The 25,040-nt window shown below is 38.4% G+C and overlaps 2 protein-coding genes across 2 annotated transcripts; one reads left to right on the forward strand and one right to left on the reverse strand.

Moving 5' to 3' along the window:
* Nucleotides 1-415: 415 nt before the first annotated feature.
* On the forward strand, nt 416-928 carry LOC138903184 (uncharacterized). The gene has a single exon (XM_070191113.1). The coding sequence runs from the start codon at nt 416-418 to the stop codon at nt 926-928; it is 513 nt and encodes a 170-aa protein (XP_070047214.1).
* A 7,972-nt stretch (nt 929-8,900) lies between these two features.
* On the reverse strand, nt 8,901-16,540 carry LOC104106937 (probable methyltransferase PMT7). The gene is made up of 7 exons (XM_009615597.4): nt 16,176-16,540; nt 14,177-14,591; nt 13,186-13,475; nt 12,295-12,678; nt 10,426-10,672; nt 10,202-10,340; nt 8,901-9,321 (listed from the first exon to the last, which is right to left on the reverse strand). Exons 1-7 carry the CDS (start codon nt 16,363-16,365, stop codon nt 9,163-9,165), a joined length of 1,824 nt encoding a protein of 607 aa, XP_009613892.1. The 5' UTR covers nt 16,366-16,540; the 3' UTR covers nt 8,901-9,162.
* Between the last annotated feature and the right edge of the window lie 8,500 nt (nt 16,541-25,040).

Consider the following 25,040-nt stretch of genomic DNA (forward strand, 5'->3'; position numbering starts at 1 on the left):
CCAGGTGCACGGTGATTTGATTCATTCCCCGCCATCTGAGCTGCACACAATGTCGGCACCTTGGCCCTTTGTTGCTTGGGGCATGGATGTCATTGGACCGATTGAGCCGGCAGCGTCAAACGGGCATAGGTTTATTCTGGTGGCCATTGATTACTTTACCAAGTAGGTCGAAGCTGTAACTTTCAAGTCCGTGACGAAGAAGGCAGTGGTAGATTTTGTTCATTCAAACATCATTTGCCGGTTCGGAATTCCTAAGGTAATCATCACAGATAATGCTGCTAACCTAAACAGTCATTTGATGAAAAAGGTATGCCAACAGTTCAAGATTACACATCGAAACTCCACTCCATATCGTCCTAAGGCAAACGGAGTTGTTGAGGCTGCTAACAAGAACATAAAGAAGATACTTCGTAAAATGGTGCAAGGTTCGAGGCAATGGCATGAAAAGTTACCGTTTGCTTTGCTAGGTTATCGCACTACTGTCCGCATTTCAATAGGTGCAACCCCCTATTTGCTGGTATATGGAACCGAGGCAGTGATACCTGCGGAAGTTGAGATTCCATCCCTGCGGTTCGTTGTTGAAACTGAAATTGATAATGATGAGTGGGTCAAAACCCGGCTAGAGCAATTGAGTTTGATTGATGAAAAAAGATTGGCAGCAGTATGTCATGGTCAATTGTATCAGAAAAGAATGGCAAGAGCATACAACAAGAAGGTTCGGCCCCAAAAATTTGAAGTGGGTCAGCTGGTATTGAAACGCATCCTTCCACATCAGGCTAAGGCTAAAGGCAAGTTTGTCCCAAACTGGAAGGGGCCTTTCATTGTGACAAAGGTGTTGCCCAATGGCGCTTTGTATTTAACAGACATAGAAGGTAAATGTGTGGATATGGCTATCAATTCTGATGCAGTCAAGAGATATTATGTATGATTTCTTTGCTTATCTTCAATCGCATTTTATACTAGACACGTTCAAAGTTGGAATGACGAAGGCATTTTATTCTGCTATCCCAAACACTTTTATCATTTGTTACCCCTTTTTGAGCCTTATTTATTTTCTTTTATACCCCTCTTTTGGAATCAGAAGCAGTGTTAGAAATATAAAAGAATGAAAAAAAGAGAAAAAAAAAAGAGAAGAAAAAGAAAAAAAAAAAGAAGGAAAAGAGAAAAGCGAAGAAAGAAAAAAAAAAGAAAAAAAAAAAAGAAAAGCAAAGTAACAAAAACAAAACTCTTATGTTTGAACTACGTTCGACCTGATTCCTTTTAAGGATACGTAGGCAGCCTTGCACGGTTCGGTCCCATCAAAATAAAAATCCAAAATTCCCCAGATTCGAAGAAACTGGGGCAGAAGTTTTAGTTTTGTAAAAAGATCTGATTCCAAAAGTTGTAATTTTGAACCCCTTCATCTTGAATTATTTTGAGCCCGCATGCTACCCTTTCTTTCTAACCCTGTCCAAACCCTACACTACAGTCCAAAGAAAGACCTTCTGATCAACTTTGAGGATGCCAAGCCAAATGAGATAGAGGTGCGATTTACATCACGGGTAACACCTTGGTTCATGGGCACAAGGAAAAATGAATAAATGAGAGAGTCTTATTGGTAAAAACCCTCACGGGCACCATAGGGCGATGGTGAGTCAAGGGAAAATTCAAATGAGAGAGCCTTATTGGTGAAAACCCTCACGGGCACCATAGAGCGATGGTGAGTCGAGAGAAAATTCAAATGAGAGAGTCTTATTGGTGAAAACCCTCACAGGCACCATAGGGCGATGGCAAGTCGAGAGAAAATTCAAATGAGAGAGTCTTATTGGTGAAAACCCTTACGGGCACTGTAAGGCGACAATGAGTTGAGAGAGGAGCAAATGAGAGAGGTTTGCTGGTGAAAACCCTTCGGGGCATTACAAGCTGAATCAGGTTCATGACTTTACAAAGAAATTGAATTATGGAAAACCCGGTTTTGAAGTATGAAGACATGACATGAACTGAAATGTGATTAGTTGGATGGATTAGGCTAATCAGTCCGAAATGCATGTCATGATCATTGGAGCCAGTTGCTTCATTCAGATAAGTCTCTTTTCCATTTTTCTTCAAATAGTCATCGCTATTTTTTCTTTTATTTTATTCCTAATTCTCGAAGTCACTTCGCTTCGTTTCTTTTGGGTCTATTTTTCTAAGTGTTAGTCAAATTAGTCTGTTGTTAAGCAAGCAAGAAAGGACTTCAAAGCCCATTACCAGCTTTTTATTTGCACTAAGCGAAATTCGGCCAGGCACATCCCAAGTGACATGATGTAGAATTAGCAGTGCGGTGGTAACTGAAGTTCAGGTGGTCAAGTGATTCGTGAATTTGTAGGAAATGCGAAGGTTCGACAGTTGTCATAATGAAAGTACCATACGGTGAGTTGAGTGTAAGGGATTCAAGTCATTCTGAGGTTTTGTGTTCGAGGTCCGATTGAAAGGTCAAACAATTCTTTGTAGCCCGAAGCAGCTAATCAGAATGAAGCGGGATAGTGACAGAAGCAGACACCTTCAGCAAGGATGCCACAAACTAACCGCCACAGTTTCAAACTGACAAAATTTTCTTTGTTTCAAGCAGGGGCAAGAAATCTTGTTTGCTTTGCCAAGAATCCTCCATGAGAAAGCATGTTCCAGATAAGTTCAGTTTTAAGTTTCCGGGACCCTCCTGGATAATGGGAGTTAATTTTAACTTTTCAGGACCCTCCTGGATAATGGGATTTAATTTCAAATTTTCAGGACCCTCCTGGATAATGGGATCTAGTTTTAAGTTTTCAGGACCCTCCTGGATAATGGGATGCAACTAACAATCAATGAATGTTCATGGTACAAACTGGGGCAAAAACTTTTCTCTGTTTTGTCTGTGTTGTCATGATTGCACGCGCCCACCTGGAGAACGAGAGAATTCATTTCAGTTTTAAGTCAGCAGGCACCCACCTGGAGAACGAGGAAATTCATTTCAAGTGTTAAGTCAACATCAGACACCCACCTGGAGAATAAGGGAATTTATTTCAAGTTTTTAGGTCATCAGGCACCCACCTGGAGAATGAGGGAATTTATTTCAAAGTTTTTAAGTCATCAGGCGCCCACCTGGAGAATGAGGGAATATATTTCAAGTTTTTAGGTCATCAGGCGCCCACCTGGAGAATGAGGGAATTTATTTTAAGTTTTTAAGTCATCAGGCGCCCACCTGGAGAATGAGGGAATTTATTTCAAAGTTTTTAAGTCATCAGGCGCCCACCGGGAGAATGAGGGAATATATTTCAAGTTTTTAGGTTATCAGGCACCCACCTGGAGAATGAGGGAATTTATTTTAAGTTTTTAAGTCATCAGGCGCCCACCTGGAGAATGAGGGAATTTATTTTAAGTTTTTAAGTCATCAGGCGCCCACCTGGAGAATGAGGGAATTTATTTCAAGTTTTTAAGTCATCAGGCGCCCACCTGGAGAATGAGGGAATTTATTTCAAGTTTTTAAGTCATCAGGCGCCCACCTGGAGAATGAGGGAATTTATTTCAAGTTTTTAAGTCATCAGGCGCCCACCTGGAGAATGAGGGAATTTATCTCAAGTTTTTAAGTCATCAGGCGCCCACCTGGAGAATGAGGGAATTTATCTCAAATTTTTAAGTCATCAGGCGCCCATCTGGAGAATGAGGGAATTTATTTCAAAGTTTTTAAGTCATCAGGCGCCCACCTGGAGAATGAGGGAATATATTTCAAGTTTTTAGGTCATCAGGCGCCCACCTGGAGAACGAGGGAATTCATTTCAGTTTAAAGTCATCAGGCGCCCACCTGGAGAACGAGGAAAGCCACTTAAGAATTCAATTCAAGTTAGAAGTAGCAAAGGTTCGCCTCGAGAATGCGAGCTGACAGTCCGAGATAACCAAAGGAAGAAGTCTCAATCCAGAATAAAAGAAAAAGGGTGAATCCAAAATGCAGAAGCCGATGAAAGATGTGAACTGCTCAAGACATGGCTGAAGTCACAAGCTTTGCATGTCCCGTCTTGATCCGAAAAGCTGAAGAAGAGAGAACTAGCACCTGCAGCTAGCAAACATCAAGGTTCAAGTCAAAAGTCCGCATGAAGAACCATTCAAGACTCAAGATCAAGCTTCAGAAGACTCATAGATAGGAATCTTGTAACTCGTAGCTGATAGGCTTAGTTAGTTTCTTTTTCATTTTGACTTTGGTGTAATAAGGAGCGTAGCAAGAAAGAGCAGCAGCAGCAACAACAGTGAAACACAGCTTCTCGGTAATTCCAACTACCAAAATTTCCAGAACTACACTGACCTGATTCCTCCATAGCCGAGGATATGTAGGCAACCTCGGAAGCAAGGTTCGGTCAAGCGCTTTCAAAATGCTTCCATGGAGTATGCAAGCGGTCAAAAATCGCTCGTGTTTGCTCAATGTATATTTGCCCGAAAACTCTTCGTGTTTCCAAGCAAAGAGGGGCAACTGTGAGCACATAATTTTTGCCCGACTAAAATACTCCTACAAAAAATTCACAAATAGAGTTTTTCTAAATTGTTTTAGGTTTTACAGAATTTGTAGGGATTTTCGGTTAATTGTTGTTTGCATTTATTTGCATATTTAACATTTTTAAATCATGAGAAAATACCAAAATGTCTAAAGTATTTCATGCATAACATTTTAGGTCTTAATTGCACTTAAAATTTAATTACATAAGTTAATTATATTATTAAACAGAAAATCAAAAAATATGGGTCATTTTTGTATTTTTAGCTTTTAAATGCAAATTAAGTAATTCTTCCTTCATTAGTCTAAATTAATCAATCATGGTAAAATAGATAGCTAGGTTTATTCCTATAAATTAGATTGATTTAGCACTTAATTTAGGTTTAATTAATTAATTTTTGTTAGGATTTAGGGAAAAAAGAAGAAAAAAAAGAAGAAAGAAAAATCGTTTGGGTTTTAAACTTGGGCCAAAACAATTTTGGCCCAAACGCTCACCTGAATTCCGCCAAGCCCAATCCCTCACCCGGTCCAGTCTTACAACTAAGTGCGAACGACGTCGTTTTGGACGGATCGATCTCGACCATTCAATCCATCTCCATCCAACGGACACAGTCCACTCTCACCCCCATATAAAAGGCCTGTTATGTGTTTCCCCTCCCCCAGAACCCTAAACCTAATTCCTAACCAAGCGGCGCCCACCCCCTTTTCTCTCCCTCCGTCGACCGAACTCGCTTGAACTCAAGCGAGTTCACCCTCCCTCCAACTCACGCACGTGGTTCCTTCACCCTCCCTCCTCCACGTCACCCGTCCCGTAACGACCTCTGACAGAAAAGATTCTTATCTCCTTTAGGCTTCACGTGCTTTTTGTATTGAGAACAATCTCGGATGAATGGTGGTCGTAGGATCTGAGAGATTCAAGATCCTAGACCTCCATTTGTCCGATTTGGTTTACAAGAAAGAGAATCGGATTCTCGCGGATTTTTCGGACGGAAAGAGGAATTTTAGGGCACAACTTGAAGAAAATAGGTATGAAAATTTCTGGTTTGGGTATATATAGGGAGGTTAAGGGATTTCTTAGGGGTCTGATTTTTTTGGAACAAAAATTTTAGAGAAAAAAATCGGAAAGGAAAGCTAGGGTTCTAAAAAAAATTCTTTTTCTTTTCAGTGGTTCATCTTCATTTTTTTCGATTTTCTGGTTTAGTTTCAGAACAAAAAAAATACAAAAAAAACGTTCAGTGTTCGTCTGTTGATTTTATTTTGATTACTGTCTAAAAATAAAAAAAAACACATATTCCGTCTCTTCTTTTCAATCTGGATTTTGAGTTGAAAATTGGACTTTGACTGAGAAGTTGTTGAGTTCGCTGCTGCTCGAGAGGCTGCCTTTTTTGAAGTGCAGATTTCTCTTAGTCGTTGTTCTGCTGTTCATAGGTACGTTTAGCCATTTTGTTTAGCTTTATTTAAACCATAAATAAAGCTGGATTTGTTAAATTATCCTCTTGCAATACTTTTAGTAGTTTTCAGCTTGTTTGAATCTCGAATGAAAATTTTGATTTGTTTATGAGCTGATTCTTTCCCATTTCATAGATTCATTATGTGTACTGTCGATTGGTCTCAATTTATTTTTCTCTGTTAAGTTCTGGAAATATTATGTATTTTTTTAGTTCTGATCCTAGATTCAACATGCTTAAAGTCTGAATCTGTTTGAAATCCTTTTCCTTGTTTGATCTTTGAAGTGATTGGAATGTTAAAATCAAGTATTGGTCTGTTGAATGCAAATGAGCAGCCTAGCATCTGATGAATGTTGTTCTGTTTCTCTAAAAAATGTTCAAGTTCTATTGCATACACTTAATTGATGCAAAAATCTGGTTTCATGTTTTCTTTCAAATAGTGGCCGAACTTAGCAAGTGAGGATAGCTTTGTAGCAAGTTTGCTTATTCTGAACAATGATTTACTTGCTTAAATGAACTTCAAGTTGGAATGTGTTGTTTAATTAATATGTTGTTACTGTTATTTGTTGATACAACCAAGTTAATTTACAAGGGTAGCCCAAATGACTATCTCCTTGTAAATCAAACATGGCCTTGAGAAAGAAGCTCTACACCGTTAGAGATTCGAAAAAAGAGAAGAAGTATAGAGTTTATATTTGTGCTAATGAAATAATGTAATTTATGTTATGACTAGCCAATTTGATTATGTAAATGGCTTTTATATCAATATGGACTGCTAATTAATCTTTTGTCCGTAATTATTCAGTGGTTAAGGCTACTGGTCCATTTCAGAGGCCCAGATGTCTGGCCTAGAATTTCGAACTCTGATTTATTTTTGATTGAGTTAATTAATTAGGAAGAGGATTTTCAAATATTTTAATAACTCCCTGCCAGTTTATTTGGCGTGGAATTTCCCAACAATTCAGGGTGTTAATTGAATTCCATTCAACTATGTCGATATTTCCATGTTTAGCAAATAGTTCCAATTAGCCTTCATGTATGTAGCCTCCAGTTTTAGTTTTATCATGCATTGGAAGATTTATTGAAGAAGAACAGCAGACATAGTATGAGCTCGTTAAAATAACTAGTATTTTAATAGAACACTGCATATGCTTTTTCCCACCAATAACTCCATAATTCTAGACTCTCACTTGTAATCTCACACCTTAGCAAAAATTGAATAATATCCAAACATCGTAGTTTGCTTTAGGCGCGATTAATAAATTATCGTGACTATGGGTACGATTCCCGTGGCATAGTTATGATACGTAACCCTAATTCAGGGTGTTAATTGAATTCCATTCAACTATGTCGATATTTCCATGTTTAGCAAATAATTTCAATTAGCCTTCATGTATGTAGCCTCCAGTTTTAGTTTTACCATGCGTTGGAAGATTTATTGAAGAAGAACAGCAGACATAGTATGAGCTCGTTAAAATATCTAGTATTTTAATAGAACACTGCATATGCTTTTTCCCACCAATAACTCCATAATTCTAGACTCTCACTTGTAATCTCACACCTTAGCAAAAATTGAATAATATCCAAACATCGTAGTTTGCTTTAGGCGCGATTAATAAATTATCGTGACTATGGGTACGGTTCCCGTGGCATAGTTATGATACGTAACCCTAATTCGAGTGTGCGTTTCACGTGACTCGGCCACAACTTCAAATAATAATAAAAATAAGCCTGTCGTAAATTGCGGGTGCATTTCATGTGGCGCGGTTTGCGACGTGTGCCAAAACGACAAGTGTACGACATCGTGACTTATTCCAGAAATAATTTCATAAATAATTAAAAGCGGTTAAAAAGTAAAAATGCACAATAGGCTTTAAACATGTATCAAATCAGATAATTAGGCCGATTATTGATAGTTGAGCGACCGTGCTAAAACCACGGAATTCAGGAGTGCCTCACACCTTTTTTCGGGTTAACAGAATTCCTTACCCGGTCTTCTGTGTTCGCGGACCATAAATAAAGTCAAATTTCCTCGATTTGGGATTTAAAATAAACCGGTGACTTGGGACACCATAAATTATCCCAAGTGGCGACTCTGAAATAAATAAATAATCCCATTTCGATTAATGTCACTTAAATTGGAAAAACTCCCTTATTCCCCTAACTATCCCATACCCCTTCGGGAAAAAGGAGGTGTGACAAGCCACACCAAGCCCGCCCTACCCATGCTCTTCCTGAATTCCACCTGGATTTCGTCAGGACTGATCGCTCTCCCCCTGTTCATCTTACACATAGCCCCCTCAACCTCCTCGATTCTTATACGCCTACAATATCCAAAGTCTCGATGACACTCAAAGTGTTCTAAGTCGCCTAGCTCAAATCCCAGTCGCGGTCCACATACTACTCGCGTCCCCACTACTCCTCCATGCCCCCATAGCCAGCAACTTATCTCCCAACTCTTGTGCTCTGTCTTTTGTCAAAGCTCCCCACTTAATCCTAGGTAGACCAAACACAACCCTCTTTCTTCGCTTCCTCATGATCTCTAAATCCCATGACTAGAAGCCTATGTTGAGTCGTGAGGTTCTCACTTGGGATGACCTTACCGTCCGCGCACAGACCTTTATCAGACTTTATGAAGAGTAGATAATCAATCTGGGTCCTGGCCACTGAATTCTGAAAGGTGACCAAGTGTTGCTCCTTCATCGGGAAACTAGAGTTAGCTATCACCAAATCAAAAGCTTTAGCAAAATCCAGCAGGGACGTACCACCTCAGTTTCTAACTCCAAAACCAAAATCGCCATGTACATCATCGTAGCCCCCTGACATCGCCCCAATGTGGCCATTGAAATCCCCTCCTATGAAAAGCTTCTCAGTGTGCGGAAAATGCAAGGATCACGCCTTAAATATTCAAGGATGGTATCATCTTTTCTAGATTATGGTTCAATTCATTTTGAAGTACTAGCTAGCAAAACTGTAATGAACTGGGATTTTTCAGTCTTCATTTGTTTAAAATGACAAAATCGTAGTTCTTTATGTTACAACAGTGAAGTTGTTCTCTCATGTGTACAACAATTACAAGTTAAGAACCACATTCTGGCTTCCTGCAAACTGATAAAACAGAAAGCATTACCTATGAGACAAACTGATTTACCATCTTATGAATAAGTTAGACACGAATATAATGGTATACATTCAGCATTGGCATTTCAGCTAACAATCGCAGGCAAAACTGCTTTAAGCAACAGCCCAAAACCTTTTCCTGCAAAATAAGACCGGCTCCGACTTTTTCTGATGGTCTTCTAGAAAATGTAGTTGGACGTCCCAGAGAAACTTTGGTGCAAGAGCTTGGATCCTTGATATGATAGATTCTTTATCTCTAATAATGATAAATCCCTGCATAAACTTGAGAACATTAAGTTTGTTCACAATTGAAACTTCTACATGAATATTCACATGTCACAATTACTCAATGGATATACCAACTGGATCCTGTTATTCAGTTGACATAAATATGTAATATCTCTTACATCGAAAGGGAGTCTCACTTTTCTACACATAATTAGTTAAAAAAGAAATTTTGAATTTGTCACAGTTCCACTAATCCGAAGAGTCCTTTAAAAATCCTTACATTGGAACATTTTTCCAGCTACATGAATGATCATACTAACTCTCATCCAAAACACTGAGCTCGAAGAAAAATTGGGGAGCCGTTATGTCAATTAAAACTCTATGAAGAAGTTGTCAGCGCAAAACTTGAAAACAAGTAGTAGAATGTCTAAGTTTTGCTTGGGAAACTAACACACTTTCGAGTTCCATCTCTACGCTATTTTCAACAGATGTGGAGATCAAGGATTTATGTTTTCCATTGGTATTGATAGAAACGAACATATAGTGAAATGTCAAAGTTTGTAAATTAAGTTGGTTAATATATAAAGGAACTACTCATCCAATCAGATACCATAATTTCCGAAATTCCATGTTCTATACTGTGGAATTGAGTTCTCTTTTCACCCTGTCTGTTCACTTGCTTTTCCTCATTGTGACTGTTAAATGCATTTTGCTAATTTGTAAACCTGGTTTGTACTCGAGAAACAAATGCTACCTTTACTGAGGGGGTTATATCTTTCACATATGTCATTTATCGAACTAATAGACTTGTTCTGATTTTTCTGAACTATGAAATGCAAACAATCAGTCTTACAGATGCTTTCAGTTTATCAATTGATTAACTATTTTGTCTCTCAAGCATCAAGTCGGAATGAAAATCCTTTACCTGAGGTCGTAGAATACGGTCCATCTCCAGCATGATATCTTCAACTCTACAACCTTCTTCACGATCTTTATAGTGAGATAGAAGATGATTGGCATGCAACAAATCATAAGTGCGGGGATATGTGGAGAATGGCTCACACCTACGAATTTGATTAGATATTCTGTTATGGCACTTGTAATTCAGATGAGAGCTTATAGGTAAGGTACAATGAATTAATAGCATACCAGTCATGAAAAACGCCTGTAAGACCCCTTCCATAAACGGCAGACAGGGTGTTATTCATGGTTACAGGAACTACATTCATTATCCAAACAGGCCATGTATTTAAGCCAACCGCAAACCCACCAAGGAAAGCACTCATGTCCATTACATTATGTATTTCTTTCACCTCAACATTCATCAGTCTCCAGTAATGGCGAACTTGATCTTGCCAATATATTGTATCCTTTAAGAACTTTTCATGATCAATACCTGCAAGAAATGTATTGAGCATGTCAGACGTAATGAGAGTTCCGAAAAAATGAAAGGAAAAATCTCCATGAATCTATCTTGATCAGAATTATACACAAGGAATAGGTGTCTTAGTAGTCCCGTGTTAAAAGCACAGCAACAGCCTCAATTAACATTTTAGGCCAGAAATGATCTTTTAGAGGAGATAATAACATTGACGGTTGAGGAAAAAATAACACTAACAGTTTGAGAGAAATGAAAAGGAACCACAAATGCAACCTTGCTGATTGAAAAGGCCAACTCTCATGTGCAAGAAATATAGAAATGGTTGAAGCTAGAAGAAGTAATAGGATGAGGAAAAACCCCAACTCAACAGCGACTCCTTGTTTGTTCCATCTTAAGTTGAATATTTTTTATTCAGTTATTAGGAGATTGTCTAATTTGGAAACAAGAAAGGCATCTTTTAGAAGTTTCACACTTCTCCAAGAAATACAATAAACATTCCAAAATTTAACAACAGATTCTTAAGTCGCCGAAAAAAAAGAGAGAAACAGGAAAGGGTTTCAAAAAGTTGTGAAGCGGAGCCTTCACATCCCCTCTTCCACAAAATCTTTCATGATAGCATGCAAACAATTCTTGCGATCACCAGAAATCTTATACTCCATCTAACATACTATCAGAAGAAGCTGGAAATTGCATTGGAACATACCTGATATAAAGTTTTCTCCCCCCCTAGAAGGCATGTGATTGAATAGATTCATAAGAGGTTTTCAAGTACCTTCTCAATGCTAGCGGATACTTTTCTTGCTAACCACATCTATTTGAGTTAATACTTCTATAGCATGAAAGAGAGTTTTATAATAAACTACTCTATACTTTTTATCGGATGTCCCTAAAGTGACCTACCCAATTATACTTTTGTTTAGTTGTAATATAAATGCGGACAAATAAAGCATTGCCGGACAACTGGAATAGCTGCCGCCATATATTAGATCATGCAAAGATTTTTTCACTTATCTAAGACAATTTTAAACGGATTTCCTTGAAAAAACAAGCTTACTACACTGCGGATTATCTTTTTTTGAAGATAAAAGGGGGTTATTTCAACTTTTGTGGACCATTATTTAGCCAGAAAATTAAGATCTTAAAATAAAACTCGAGCACTGAGAAAACCTTTAGCTTGCAAGCTACTAATATCTCTATATTTGTAGGAAAACAACATCGTCATTGAAAGCATCAATGCGTTAACTTTTTCAAAACCTCACATTGTTAGAGCCTACCTAGTCATTTCATCATCACGTCTCTGCCATCACTACTCGATATTTAAGAAGCAACATAGCCACTTGTTATCCAAGAATGCTATCACATACAAATGCTAGAGAATTGAGATTTCCATCATTATGAATCGTTACCTATTTTAAACTGCTGGTTAAAGAAGACTATAAAAAGAGCCGAATGAATATGATCAAGCAGAAGCTCCTGACATGCTAGGCCATGCATATTCGTTCTGATTCTCAACAGCATAATAAAGAATTAAGATTTGAACTTTGCGCTTCATGAGGGACATATTCACTAAAAGTGATTCGAGAACTAAAACAGGAAAACTCATCAATACACCACACCAAGGAAGAGAATTGACAAACCTATCCGACTGAGACTTTGTGTATATTCTGAAAGACGTTGTGGTCGAGGAGGTAGTTTCTTCAAAGAAGACGAACTATCACTAAGGGTAACACAGTTCCTCAGAGGTGTTTTCCACGATGGCTTCAAATCATCCTCAGAATCACATAAGTTTACAAGCTGCTCCTGAGCGTTATGCTGAAGACATGAATTATCTTCTTGCTTAACCCATATTGCTGTCTGAACTTTCTGTGCAATAAGCTTCCAGCACATTCCAGCAGTTAGATTTACTAATTTGTCCCATATCTCTGGGAAATCTTTATCCTTTCTATAGGCAGGAGGAGCTGAATAGACAAAATATCCATTTGATCTTAATATGCGATTCACTTCTTTGAGTAAAATACCATCTGCACGCGCACCCAAATGATAAAATAATTAGGCATTGTGAAACAATAATACTGTGTTTACATAACATGCACAGCTAACATATAACTCTGTCGGTTTTAACCTATGAAAAGTCTACTTAGATTTAATTACCTTAGGAGAACAGAGTCATAAGCATAGTTTGGAAAGTTATGTACCATAGTTTGAAACTCAGCTATAACAGTTTAGTTGTCACGAGAGTGTCTTGAGTAAAGTCTACATTGACATAAAAAGAATAAGCTAATAGCTTCATGATAATCAAGCTGGTGGAACAAGAATATTATGGAAAGATATCTAAGGCCTTGTAGATTCTAACACAACATTAAGTTCATTGAGATTTCCAAAATTATGTACCATTCTACTGTTAACATGCAGGATGTAGACAGCCGAATAATTAGATATAGTTTCCTTATTTAACGTAAAGCAATTACATCTAGGTCAATTACATTTAAGCATATAAGGCTCGCATGTTCAATAAAAGAAACACTCACCATTTTCATGCCAATCAACTCGACATCTGGAACAATGGACCATGTCAAAAGAGTTACTTGGATACGGTAGCTGCTTCGTAGCTAAAGCAGATATCATAGCACCGATTCCTCGTTCCAAAGCAAATTGAATCTGATTCTCATGACCATCTTTGGGAGCAAAAGATAGTGTTTCTATATTTAGAGGAAGAAGATAGGCAGAGAAACTAGCAACCCCACAACCAACATCAAGCACCTGATATACCCCTGCTGCACGCAAGTCACCAGTCTCATTGGTTGTCATATTTCCTAACCTGCATCGAAGAAATGAATTTAGTACATCAGCTACATAAAAGAATGGTAGCATGAAGGATTGACACTCGTGTGTATCTAGATACAAGGTGAAATGATGCAAAATTGAAGATTTTCGTTAATAATTTGCATTGTTTAAGATGTTTATTAGACGAATTCAGTTAAGATTTTTCGAGAAATCGTATATTATCAAATTTTCGTGATCAACTACAAAATAGTATACTGATTTGTATAACCAAGCTCATGTGTGTTGTTGAAAAGCCATTGACATTTCTTTTATGATGGCGGTGTTCGGGCAAATTATTGACATGTTAGAAAACTTTGAAACACCCGGCACAGAGGAAACTATATCTGATCCTCATAATAGGAAAAAATAAGCTTTCCAGGTAAGCCCAGCCTCACTTGGCGCACTTCACATCCCCAAAAGTGAGTCGTGACAATTCGACTCTTGGGTATTGAAAGGGGACAACCTTCTTAGGACTAAGGGTGTAAATGATTCTCACCATTCTTAATAAGTGTAAATGGATCATCTAGTACAACATAAATTAGCTTCGTTAAATTGCTTTAGGAAAGCCATCGTGTGTTTCAAATCGATTTTCATTTTGCATGCTTATGACAGGAAATAATGTAGTAGAATTATCAAAAGGCTGCAACTCCAACAATCACATGGGCAGGAGAAGTGAAAGAGAAACAGAACGTATACCTCTCAATATATTCTGTAGCTCCATGCTTAAAATGAGTTCCACCACCTGGAAACCACCAAAGCTGATCCTTCTCATGTACCCAATTTTGTCCTCCTTTTACCTCCGCAAGACGTGTATGGTTTACATTACTCCGCCATACATAATCCCTGCTAGTTGGCCACCTTATTGGTATCTTATAGTCAGCTGGAGGTGGCACCAAACAAAACAAGCGCCTTTCAAGTGGAGGACAATGCCTCTCTAGCTCTTCTTTCCTTGAAAGATCTAATTTTGGCATCAATTCTTTAACATAAGAAATGTCATGACAGGGGATATACTCATTAAATTTCAGAGGACATACATTTATCCCAGTTTCAGGGATTGTGAGGGGTACCATCCGATATGAAAGAGCAATCTTGTTCGTAAACTTCAGAACACCTGCATGCATATTTTTAAATACATGGATCCGAGATTTCAATAATAGGAAGCCAGTAAAACAAAAATGCCTAGCAGTCAACGAAAAGAGAGTTAATTCTGAGAGCTCAACGTTCAACCAACTAGGGACTGCTCTCCCCAGCAAAAGAAAAATGACACAGGGTGAGAGTAACAAATTTAAGGAAGTAAAATGGTAAGAGAAAAACAGGACACAAATTCACATGGACACACGTTGACTGCCTAACAGATTGCCTCTCAGTTTCTAGACGGAATTCCTGAGTAGTAAGGTTGACAAGCAGGAAATTGGAAGCAACATGGGCAAGAACAATATGGATTTTGTCAACATGCCTTGAAAATCCTCAAAGAAAAAGTTCAAACAAACCGTTCAGAAGCTGTAGTGCGGAAAAGGCTGGACCCAGCTGTAAACATCATACCAAAAAAATTCAAGTTTCTAACTTCACTGTGCATGCGGGAAAAAAAACGATAAAATGCTCCTATTACAGAAGTAAAGCCTGAAAACAGAAACAAGGGAGGAAGCTGAATCAGAGTGAAAGCGTTTTTTGCACAACCAACTCACAATATCTGATATAGTCCCATCTCTGTAAGTATTGATGCTTAAAAAAGGAAAGATGACTGCTAAGGATGAGTAGGGATTAAGAGTTAAATAGTCACACAGTCAAGAACAAATTTACTACACGTCATGGAGGAGTTTTTGGATAAATTAAATGGGATAAGTATTTCCCTATATTGGATCTAAGGTCACGATACCGCCAAATCAGGATGCTTCAAACTGATATACCAAATATTTCTCTTAGGAAACACCAAGGACGTTGCAAATCATGTTGATTCCTTTTGCCCTAAAATGCTATCTCAACCTTTCAACGGCCGAAGCATAAGGTTTCTGAACCTTAAGAAGGTTAAATTGGGGGTTTCTGATGATATCCTCATCTACAACCCTTGCCGGGATTATTACGGGACATATTATGACATACATTACTTACAAGCATTTAAGCCACCTCTTATGAACATTCCAATTACTGACTACCAAAATTGCAACTTTCTACCAAACTACTTGACAAAATATAAGCCACTGAAGGATTAACGCCTCTGTTTTAACTAAGTAACCGCATATTTATTTCTAACAAGCCCCAATAAAAAATAATCAGAACAATGTCCATGCGGATAAGCCTCAACAAGAAACAAGTTTGCTCATGCATAACATAAAGATCAGATTCAAGTACCAGTGACATAATCTCTGATCTATAGGGAAATGCAGATTCATCTAAACCCCAAGAAAACCAAAATGGACAAAAAGTAAGCTGCACTGCCCTAACTTCCTTCTAATATCAAGATAAACAACTTAATGAGAATCACAATTTATGTAATGTTGTTTGATTGAGCACCGAATATAAGAAAGAAAGAAAGACAGAATCTTGAGACAGACTAAAAAGGAAAATGCATCCCATAAACTGGGAAAGAGGAGTACTATATTAGGAGTACTCAATACAAATATTCTTTAAATTCTTTCAACAAACAAAAAAGTTGCAATTTTTAGTAGTACTGTAGCATAGGAAAAGAGAGACTAACCAGAGGATGTTTCTGATAAAGTGGTGTTGGAAGCAAGAGTGAATTCTTCTTGTTGAGGAGCGTAGAGAGATGGGTTACGGCCAAAAAGAGTACCACTATAAAAAGAACCTATCATTACTAAAAGGGCTACCATTATCATCTGCCCTGTTTTCCAATCGAAGGCCCTCGAGCTTATCAAAGATCCACCCATTTTTCCCTCTTTCAATTCTCTCACTCCACACGATATGTAGAAAAATGTAGTATGATTTTGGAATGAGATCAAAAGAAGGGGCTCGTGGAAAGACACTCTACACCTTGAGATCGATAGATCTCAGGTTTTTTGTGTTTTCGGAGCTGAACCAGAAGTGAACAGTGTCGAGTGTTCTGTTCTTTCCTCGTAACTTTCCTTTTCCAATTTTATAACCTTCTTTTTCGAAATATATTATTTTGATTACATTTGGGGTCGGGGAAATTGGATAATGGGATTATGTGAACAACGCTTACGCTTATTGTGGGAGCAGACAGGACTCGGTGCATAAATTCATATGATTCGGATATATAGGTTTGATTTTCTAGGAGAATTTTGATAAGTGAAGGTGCATCAAATATAATTAAAAATAATTAAATTATCCGTGCTTGCGCCATTTCGAAATAAAATAAATTGAAGGATTAATAATAAGAAAATGATAGAAATAAAAAAAAAATAAAGAAATTAATGGTAGGAAAGAGGGAGCGAAAAGTAAAAAAAAAATTAATAGAGGATGGATAACTTTTATATGCATACGGAAGAAAAATTTCTATTCTATCTCATAAATTTATAAAAATTAACAATTTAAGTATCTTAAATACTAGAAGAGAAAAGAATAAAAAAAGTGTTAGACTTTTGGGCAATACATTAATCTTTTCCTCATTTTGCCCAAAAAGTCGTTAACATTTTTTATTCTTTTCTCTTCTCCTATTTAAAGCACTTACACTGTTATTGTTAAAAATTTTAACCTAAAACCTTTATTCCCACATATTCGGTAAAGTATAAAATTAGAAGAAGTGAGATCTACTGATTTGTAAAAGAATATTGACTAGGGTGTGTTTGGTATGTAGGAAAATATTTTCTAGAAAATAAGTGGTTTTATCACTTATTTTTTCTTGTTTGGTTTGATAAGTAAAAGTTATTTTCGGAAAATATTTTTTAGTGTTTGGTTAGAGAGTAGAATTTTTTTTTTTGGAAAATAAATTTATATGCTACTCTCCTCACCCCCTTCCCCCAAGTCCCCATGTTTCCTGCGCTCCTCCCCCCCCCAAATGCCCTAATGTGCTGGTTTACTTTTTTACGTAAAAATAACGTCGAAATTTGTGCTCCATAACTAAAAAGAAAATACTCTTTTTTTGGTTGAAAAAGAAAGTACTCTTTCTACAACATGAAAATAAAGTACTTTTATATATGAAATAAAAGAAAATACTTTTTATACAGCATATGTAACGACCTGGCCGGTCATTTTGAGTATTGTAGCCCTGTTCCCCTATTTATTGCTTATTCTATGCTCATTTGTTATTATGTGACTTACCGGAGTAGTTGGTTTGGATTTGGGGATATTTCGAAATGAATTGGGATACTTAGTCCCAAGGTTGGAAGCCTAAGTTGAAAGAGTTGACCGGATGTTGACTTATGTATAAACGACTTCAGAATGGAGTTTTGATAGTTCTGATAGCTCCGTATGGTGATTTTGGATTTAGGAGTGTGTCCGGATATTGATTTGGAGGTCCGTAGGTGATTCTGGCTTGAATTGGCAAAAGTTGAAAAAATAAAAGTTTGGAGTGTTGAGAAGTTTGACCGAGAGTTGAATTTATGGTTACCGAGCTCGTATTTTGGTTCTGAATGTTGGAATAGGTCTGTTGTGTCATTTATGACTTGTGTGCAAAATTTGAGGTCAATCGGAGTTGGTTTGATATGTTTCGGCATCGATTATTGAAGTTGGAAATTTATTAGTTCATTAGGCTTGAATTGGGGTGCGATTCGTATTTTTGATGTTGTTTGATGTGATTTGAGGTCTCGACAAAGTTCATATCGTATTTTAGGACTTGTTGGTATGTTTGGTTGAGGTCCCAGGAGCTTCGGGTGGATTTCAGATGTTTAACGGATTGGAATTTGAACTTTGAAGATTACTGATGTTGTAGGTCTGGTTTCCTTAATCGCGATCGCGTAGGAAGGTTCACGATCGCGAAGGCTTAATTGGGCGACTGGTGGAGTTGGTCTACGCGATCGCGAGAAATGGTCTGCGATGGCGGAGTTTTGAGATATTGTGTTACGCGAACGCGGGTGTAGGGATGCGTTTGCGAAGAAGGAGGGGGGGGGGGGAGTGGGATTCACACGCTCTGGTTCTTCGCGATCGCGTAAGTTGATCCGCGATCGTGTAGGTATGAGAATTGGGCCACCGCATTCGCGAACCTGAAGGTGCGATCGCGTAGAAGGATTTTTGGCCACTGAAAAGTTTGTTCTTCGCGATCACGTGGATTTATCTGCGATCACGATGTGTAATCATTGGGCAACATTATTAAATTTCAAAAACGAGGGGTTTGAACGCATTTTTCATATTTTGAGCTAGAGATCTCGGATTTGGGCGATTCTTGAAGGGATTTTCAAGGTATTGATTGGGGTAAGTGATCCTAACTCGGATTTGGTTAAGATACATGAATCTATCATTATTTTTATCATTTAATTAGTGTTTTGGGTTGGACAAATTGGGAAAAATTGTAAAAACTTCATAGACTTAATTTGAGGATTTGGAGGTCAAGTTGAGATTGGAATTTAGTAATTTTGGTATGGTTGAACTCGTTGTTAAATTGGTGTTCGAATTTTATTAATTTTTTTGAATTCCGAGACGTGGGCTCGGGGTTGACCTTTTGGGTTGACTTTTTGACTTTGGTTAAAGAACTTAGCTTTATCATTTGGAATCAATTCTTATAGCTTATATTGATAGTATTACGTTATTTTTAGCTAGATTCGAGCCTTCCGAAGTTTGATACGCGCGGGAAGGGCTTGCTAGCAAAGTGATTTTATTTGTTTGAGGTAATTATCTTATTTAAACTCGATTGAGGCACTAGTTGCCTGAATTGTTGTGATAGCTACGTGCTATTTGGTGCGCACATGCGTGGGAATGAACCCATGTGCGGGCACCAAATTTATTTATTCATGTTCGGGTTGTGCTCGGGCTCTTATAAGCCTAGAATTTGATTGATAAAATTTAAGCTATGATGCTTCGCACATTTGTAACATTGTTGTGAACTATTTGAGCAATGTTTGAGGCTACATAGGGGCTTAAATCCCTGAATGTACTGATAAATGTTATTCTTTGATGAAATTGCAAGTTTGAGTTATAATAGTACACTTGCACATGCCTACACTTTAGCATGTCATTTGTACCAGTCCAGGAGCATGAGGTTTGTTATTCACTCGTTTCATACATGTATACTTGTTTATTTTCTCCTGTGTGATATGATTGGACTGGGGGCCTGTGACTACGCCGGGCGGATTGTTGTTATGCCTGTGACCATACCGAGTGAATTGCATTGTTGGCACATGAGTTGTCCGTGCAGATCCATATATTGATATTATTAGCACGTGAGTTGTCCGTGCGGGTTCTATTATTAGCACGTGAGTTATCCGTGCAGCACGTGAATTGTCCGTGCAGCGCGTGGATACGAATCCATCCCCCTAAGGTCACCCTCTCATGTTTCTCTCTTGATAGTGTACACGGGGATATTGGAAATACTGATCAGTGGTTTGTAATGGATATGTAAACGTGAGGGAATCTGGCTAGTGTGTTGTTGGATTTTGCATTTCATCTTTACTTGCAATTTCCTTGATCATTTATCCGATTTAACTACTTATCACCTCTATATGCCAAGATATCGTCTGAGCAGAGTATTTGAGAAATTATACATATACACATACAGATGTTTTCTTACTAAACTTGATGATTTGATTTCAATAATGTTCTGTACTGGAATTAAAGATGAAACTACACATGTAATAATTAGTTGATATGTGGGGATTTTGACTGCTTATTAACGCCTTTTAACTTTTGCTTTAGTCTAAAAATATTGAATTATGCTCCCGAAATTAATGAAATTATATAAAATAGCAGGAATGCTGGAAGCTAGGCTCCCGAGATGAAATTTGACTCAAACAGGAGTAGTCAAAGCACAAGGCAACAAGGGGCACATAGGCACACAATGTGCGGTCCACAGAAGGAATTCTGCGACCGCAGAAGAAATTGTGGACCGCAGAATTCCACCTGCTGCTGCAAACAAAGAAGGAAAATTCAGCAAATATTTGTGCAAATTGCGGTCCGCACATGAATTGTGCGGCCGCAAAAGATGGGCTAAAGGTCAAGATCAGAGAGATTGCAAAAAGACCAAGTCCAGAGCTTCAGAGAACTGCAGACCGCACAACATTTGTGCGGCCGCAGAAAATTGTCTTGCGGCAGCAATCCTACTATTGTGCACCGCAAAAGAGTGGCTTGCGGCCGCAGTTCTAAATCTACGAACCGCAAAAATATTGCCTCATGGCCGCAGTTCAGAATTGTGCGACCGCAGAATCCCAGCTCCTGCCAGATGAAGAAGTCTGCGGACCGCACATGGAATTGTGCGGCCGCAGAACCTCCCGAGGGGTATTTTTGTTCGAGATTTTCAAACTTGTATAAATAGAAGAGTTTCATAAAATTAGGTCAAGTTTTGAGCATCAGCAATTAGTGTAGCCGTTTTTCTTTGCCTCTCTTGGAAGTTTACTATATTTTTGTGTATTTTACAATAGATTTTATTATTTTAAGCTTATATTATGAGTTTAATTAGTCTTTCTTCTTCTTTTTCTTCAAACCCAAGTATGAGTAGCTAGATTTTTACTAGAGTTATGACCCAACCCTAGTATGTTAACCTTATGAGTAATTAAATTAGTGCTTGTTTATGATTGAGTATTTATTATTTAGCCTAGTTCATGCTTTAATTTGAGGAACTAATGGTTGTAAACATTAGTTCATGCCTATTTGACTTAGTCTCCTCTTGAGAAAGAGAGACCTAGTTTAGGATAACTTGGCTAATAAGGAATTGAGTCAATTGAGAGATTGATTCACCTAATTAAAGGGTTCAACCTAGAGATAGTAATAACCCGACTTGAGCTTTAATCAACTGTTTTGTGTGATACCCATTTGGTCTTGAGAAAGCCAAATTGGGCAAAACCACTCTCTGACCGAGAGGTATTGAGTGGGTAATTTAGAGTTGATAGCTATAATACACCCTAGTCAACAGAACAAGCATTAAAGTCTTTATCCCATTAGTCAAACACCTAGGCAATAGTCATAACCCTAGGCTTTTTATCAATTTGAAAAGCCTCAAAAATAATTATCCTAGTCTTCTTTCTTTATTATGCAATCTTTAGTGTAAAATTAGAAAAAGAAAATAAACCCTTTTGTGGAAGTGTAAATCAAGATAATTCAATCACGTGCATTAAAATATATATACCTCTAACTCCCATCTTAGCTCCCTGTGAATTCGACCCCGACTCATAGTTGGGTTACTAAAATTGCAAACGACTTTTTCATACCTTTTTAGAGGTGCTCATTTGGACGCAATCAATTTTTGGCGCCGTTGCCGGGGAGTTAAAAACGGTGTTAGCTATATATTTGAGTGTGTTTTCGGAGTATCCTCTTTTCCTTCCTTGTTACTAACTTGTTTGAGAAATCATAGGTACAACTATGGCAAACAATGAGCTCAAAAATATTGCTTTGGGGGATGTGGACATTGAGGATGACCAAGTGGATGAGGTTCCTCTTGAACCTCAAGTCAATAGAAGAGGCCGAGTGCCTCATGACAATGTGCATGTTACACCCCCACCTCCACCATGAGCGGCTCCACACCGGGTGTTACCCAATGAAGGATATGCAAGTACAATAGTCTCTCCTCATATTCGGGCGGGCAACTTTCAAATCACCAACGTGATGCTCACTTTGCTAGAGCAACGAGGTTTCTTCACCGGTGCTCCAAGTCAAAATGCATACAAACATTTGAAGGGGTTTGTGGACACTTGTTGGGGGAGCAAGCAAACAAATGTCTCCGAGGATGAATTGAGGCTAAGGCTTTTTCCCTTCTCTCTACGGGGGAAAGCTTTAGATTGGTTGAAACGTTTTCCGAACCATTCCATTCACACTTGGGATGAGTTGGCGGAAAATTTTATTTCAAAGTTCTTCTCTCCGGGGCACATGGCTATACTTCGGGATGAGATTCAAGCATTCAAACAAGAGCCTAATGAACCACTACACAAGATATGGGAGCGGTATAGAAGAATGGTCAAGGAATGTCCCAGCAACTATATGACGGAAAACATGATTCAACAAACCTTCTATCGTGGGATTAACACGACCAACCAATGTGTGGTGAATCTACTTGCCGGTGGAAATTTTATGACTATATCTTATGCGGAGGCGTGTGAGATTTTAGATGAAATGGCGGAAACATCATCGGCGTGGCAATCCCGGGCTAATGTTCTACAAGGTGATTCCAACGTGATCCACCTTCACAAAGAGTTGCATGACCATGGGCAAGCCATAGCCGAATTGAATACCACCATGAATCAACTAGAAAATGCTCAACTTCAACAAGTAAAAAATCCTAAGCAAGTCAATGCCATGGAGGGAATGAACATGATGATTAACAAAAGAAGAACACAGGGTCCACAAATGAAACATCGAGTGGATAATTTTTTGCAAGAGGATAGTAGTTTTGATCAAGATAATTCTTACAATGACCAAGAAGAGGAGGTGCAATATGTGAACAACTTTCAAGGGCAACGAAACAACTTCCAAGGCCCAAGCTAACAGCAATGGCGACCTCAAAACAATCAAGGCAATTGGAATTCTCACAACTAAGGAAATTGGAGTGGCGAAAACAATCAAGAAAATTGGAATAGTGAAAATAATCAAGGGAATTAGCATAACAACAATCAAGAAAATTGGAGGGGGGGGGGGGTAACAATCAAGGCGGATAGAATAATAATCAAAGAAATCAGGGGTCGGGCTTTCAAAGGCCCCCGATGTATCAACAACCGAACAACCCGCCTCCCTATCCTTCCCATGGTCCTAGTTCTTCAACCGATAAGATGAGGCGTATTGAGAACATGTTCAAGAAAATGATGGAAAAGAATGTTGATTCGGATGCCCAACTTGCCTCACACAACACATCGATCCGCAACTTAGAAGTGCAAATGGGGAAAATCTCTCAAGCTCTCAATTCTCATCCTAAGGGGGCACTACCAAGTGAAACAGTGGTGAACCCAAAGGGTCGGAATAACACGGGGCATACCATGGCCGTTACTACAAGAAGTGGAAGATGTGGGAATGCACCCACCTCAAGTCAAAGGCAACTTATGGATGATGAGCAAGTGGTACAAGAATAAGAGGTCCCGAATGATGTGGTGCAAATAAATGATAAAGTTTGGATTGATATTGATGATAGTATGGAAGAGAGTCAAGATGAGGTGAACCCGTCTAGGGATCACATTATTGACATACCGAAGCCGGTAGTGCAAAAGGCTAAGGCACCATTGCCTAAGCCTCCACCTCTATATCCTCAAAGACTTGCCAAATAAAATGGCGAGAATAAATTCAAAAAGTTCATCCAAATGATGAAGAGTCTCTCAATCAATGTGCCATTAGTTGAAGCTTTAAAACAAATGCCCGGTTATGCAAAGTTTATGAAGAATCTTGTGATAAAGAAGCGGTCAATGAATTTTGAAACTATCAAAGTCACTCATCAAGTGAGTGCAATTGTGCATTCAATGGATCTCAAGTTGGAAGATCCCAGTGCTTTCACAATTCCTTGTACAATTGGGAGTGCCGAGTTTGCTAAAGCTCTTTGTGATCTTGGGAAAAATATCAATTTGATGCCATATTCGATTTTTAAGACCTTGGGAATTGGGAAACCAAGACCCACCTCTATGAGATTGTAAATGGCCGATCGTACCATAGAGACCTTTGGGAGTGATTGAAGATGTCTTGGTTCGTATTGATAAATTCATTCTTCCGGTGGATTTTGTTATTCTTGATTGTGAAGTGGATTATGAGGTGCCGATTATTCTTGGAAGACCTTTCCTTTCTACGGGGAAGGCTCTTTGTGATGTGGAAGCCGGAGAGCTCACTTTCCGGGTGGGTGATGAAAAAGTGGTATTTCATGTGTGCAAGTCCATACGGCAACCAAATAGCAATGAGGTGTGTTCTTTTGTGGACTTGGTGACCGATGTTATTGTTGATTATACAAGTGCCATAATCAATGTTGGTGATATGTTGGAGGCCGTCTTGCTCAACTTTGATGATGACGAGATGGATAGCTTCATGGAATGTGTGAACTCTTTGCAAGGAATGGGGTCGTACAATTATGCACCCCGGAAACTATCCTTGGATCTTGAAAATAGGATGACTCCTCCTATAAAGCCTTCCATTGAAGAACTTCCTACTTTTGAGTTGAAGCCATTGCCTCTACATCTTCGGTATGAATATCTTGGCCCTTGTTCTTCTTTACCGGTTATTCTTTCCTCTTGTTTGACTAAGGTAAAGGTAGATTCTACATTGGCGGTGCTACATAAGAGGAAGAAGGCTATTGGGTAGAAATTTGCCGATATTCGGGTAATAAGCTCCGCATTTTACATGCATAAGATCAACTTGGAGGAAGGTTCCAAACCATTTGTTGAACATCAAAGGAGATTAAATGAGGATATAAAAGAAGTTGTCAAAAAGGAGATTATCAAGTGGTTGGATGTCGGGTTGTCTACCCCATTTTCGATAGTTCATGGACTTCTCCGGTTCAATGTGTCACAAAGAAGAGGGTCATGACGGTGGTCAC

The sequence above is a fragment of the Nicotiana tomentosiformis genome, chromosome 12, assembly GCF_000390325.3.
Source record: "Nicotiana tomentosiformis chromosome 12, ASM39032v3, whole genome shotgun sequence".
NCBI lineage: Eukaryota > Viridiplantae > Streptophyta > Magnoliopsida > Solanales > Solanaceae > Nicotiana > Nicotiana tomentosiformis.

Excerpts from the sequence above, each read along its gene's own strand:
- LOC138903184 (XM_070191113.1), top strand. The coding sequence starts at position 416 with ATGGTGCAAGGTTCGAGGCAATGGCATGAAAAGTTACCGTTTGCTTTG.
- LOC104106937 (XM_009615597.4), bottom strand. The coding sequence starts at position 16,365 with ATGGGTGGATCTTTGATAAGCTCGAGGGCCTTCGATTGGAAAACAGGG. Across the intron at positions 14,592-16,175 it reads TTTATCAGAAACATCCTCTG|GTGTTCTGAAGTTTACGAAC; the intron begins GTTAGTCTCTCT and ends ATATGCATGCAG. Across the intron at positions 10,341-10,425 it reads ACAGGCGTTTTTCATGACTG|GTGTGAGCCATTCTCCACAT; the intron begins GTATGCTATTAA and ends TCAAATTCGTAG.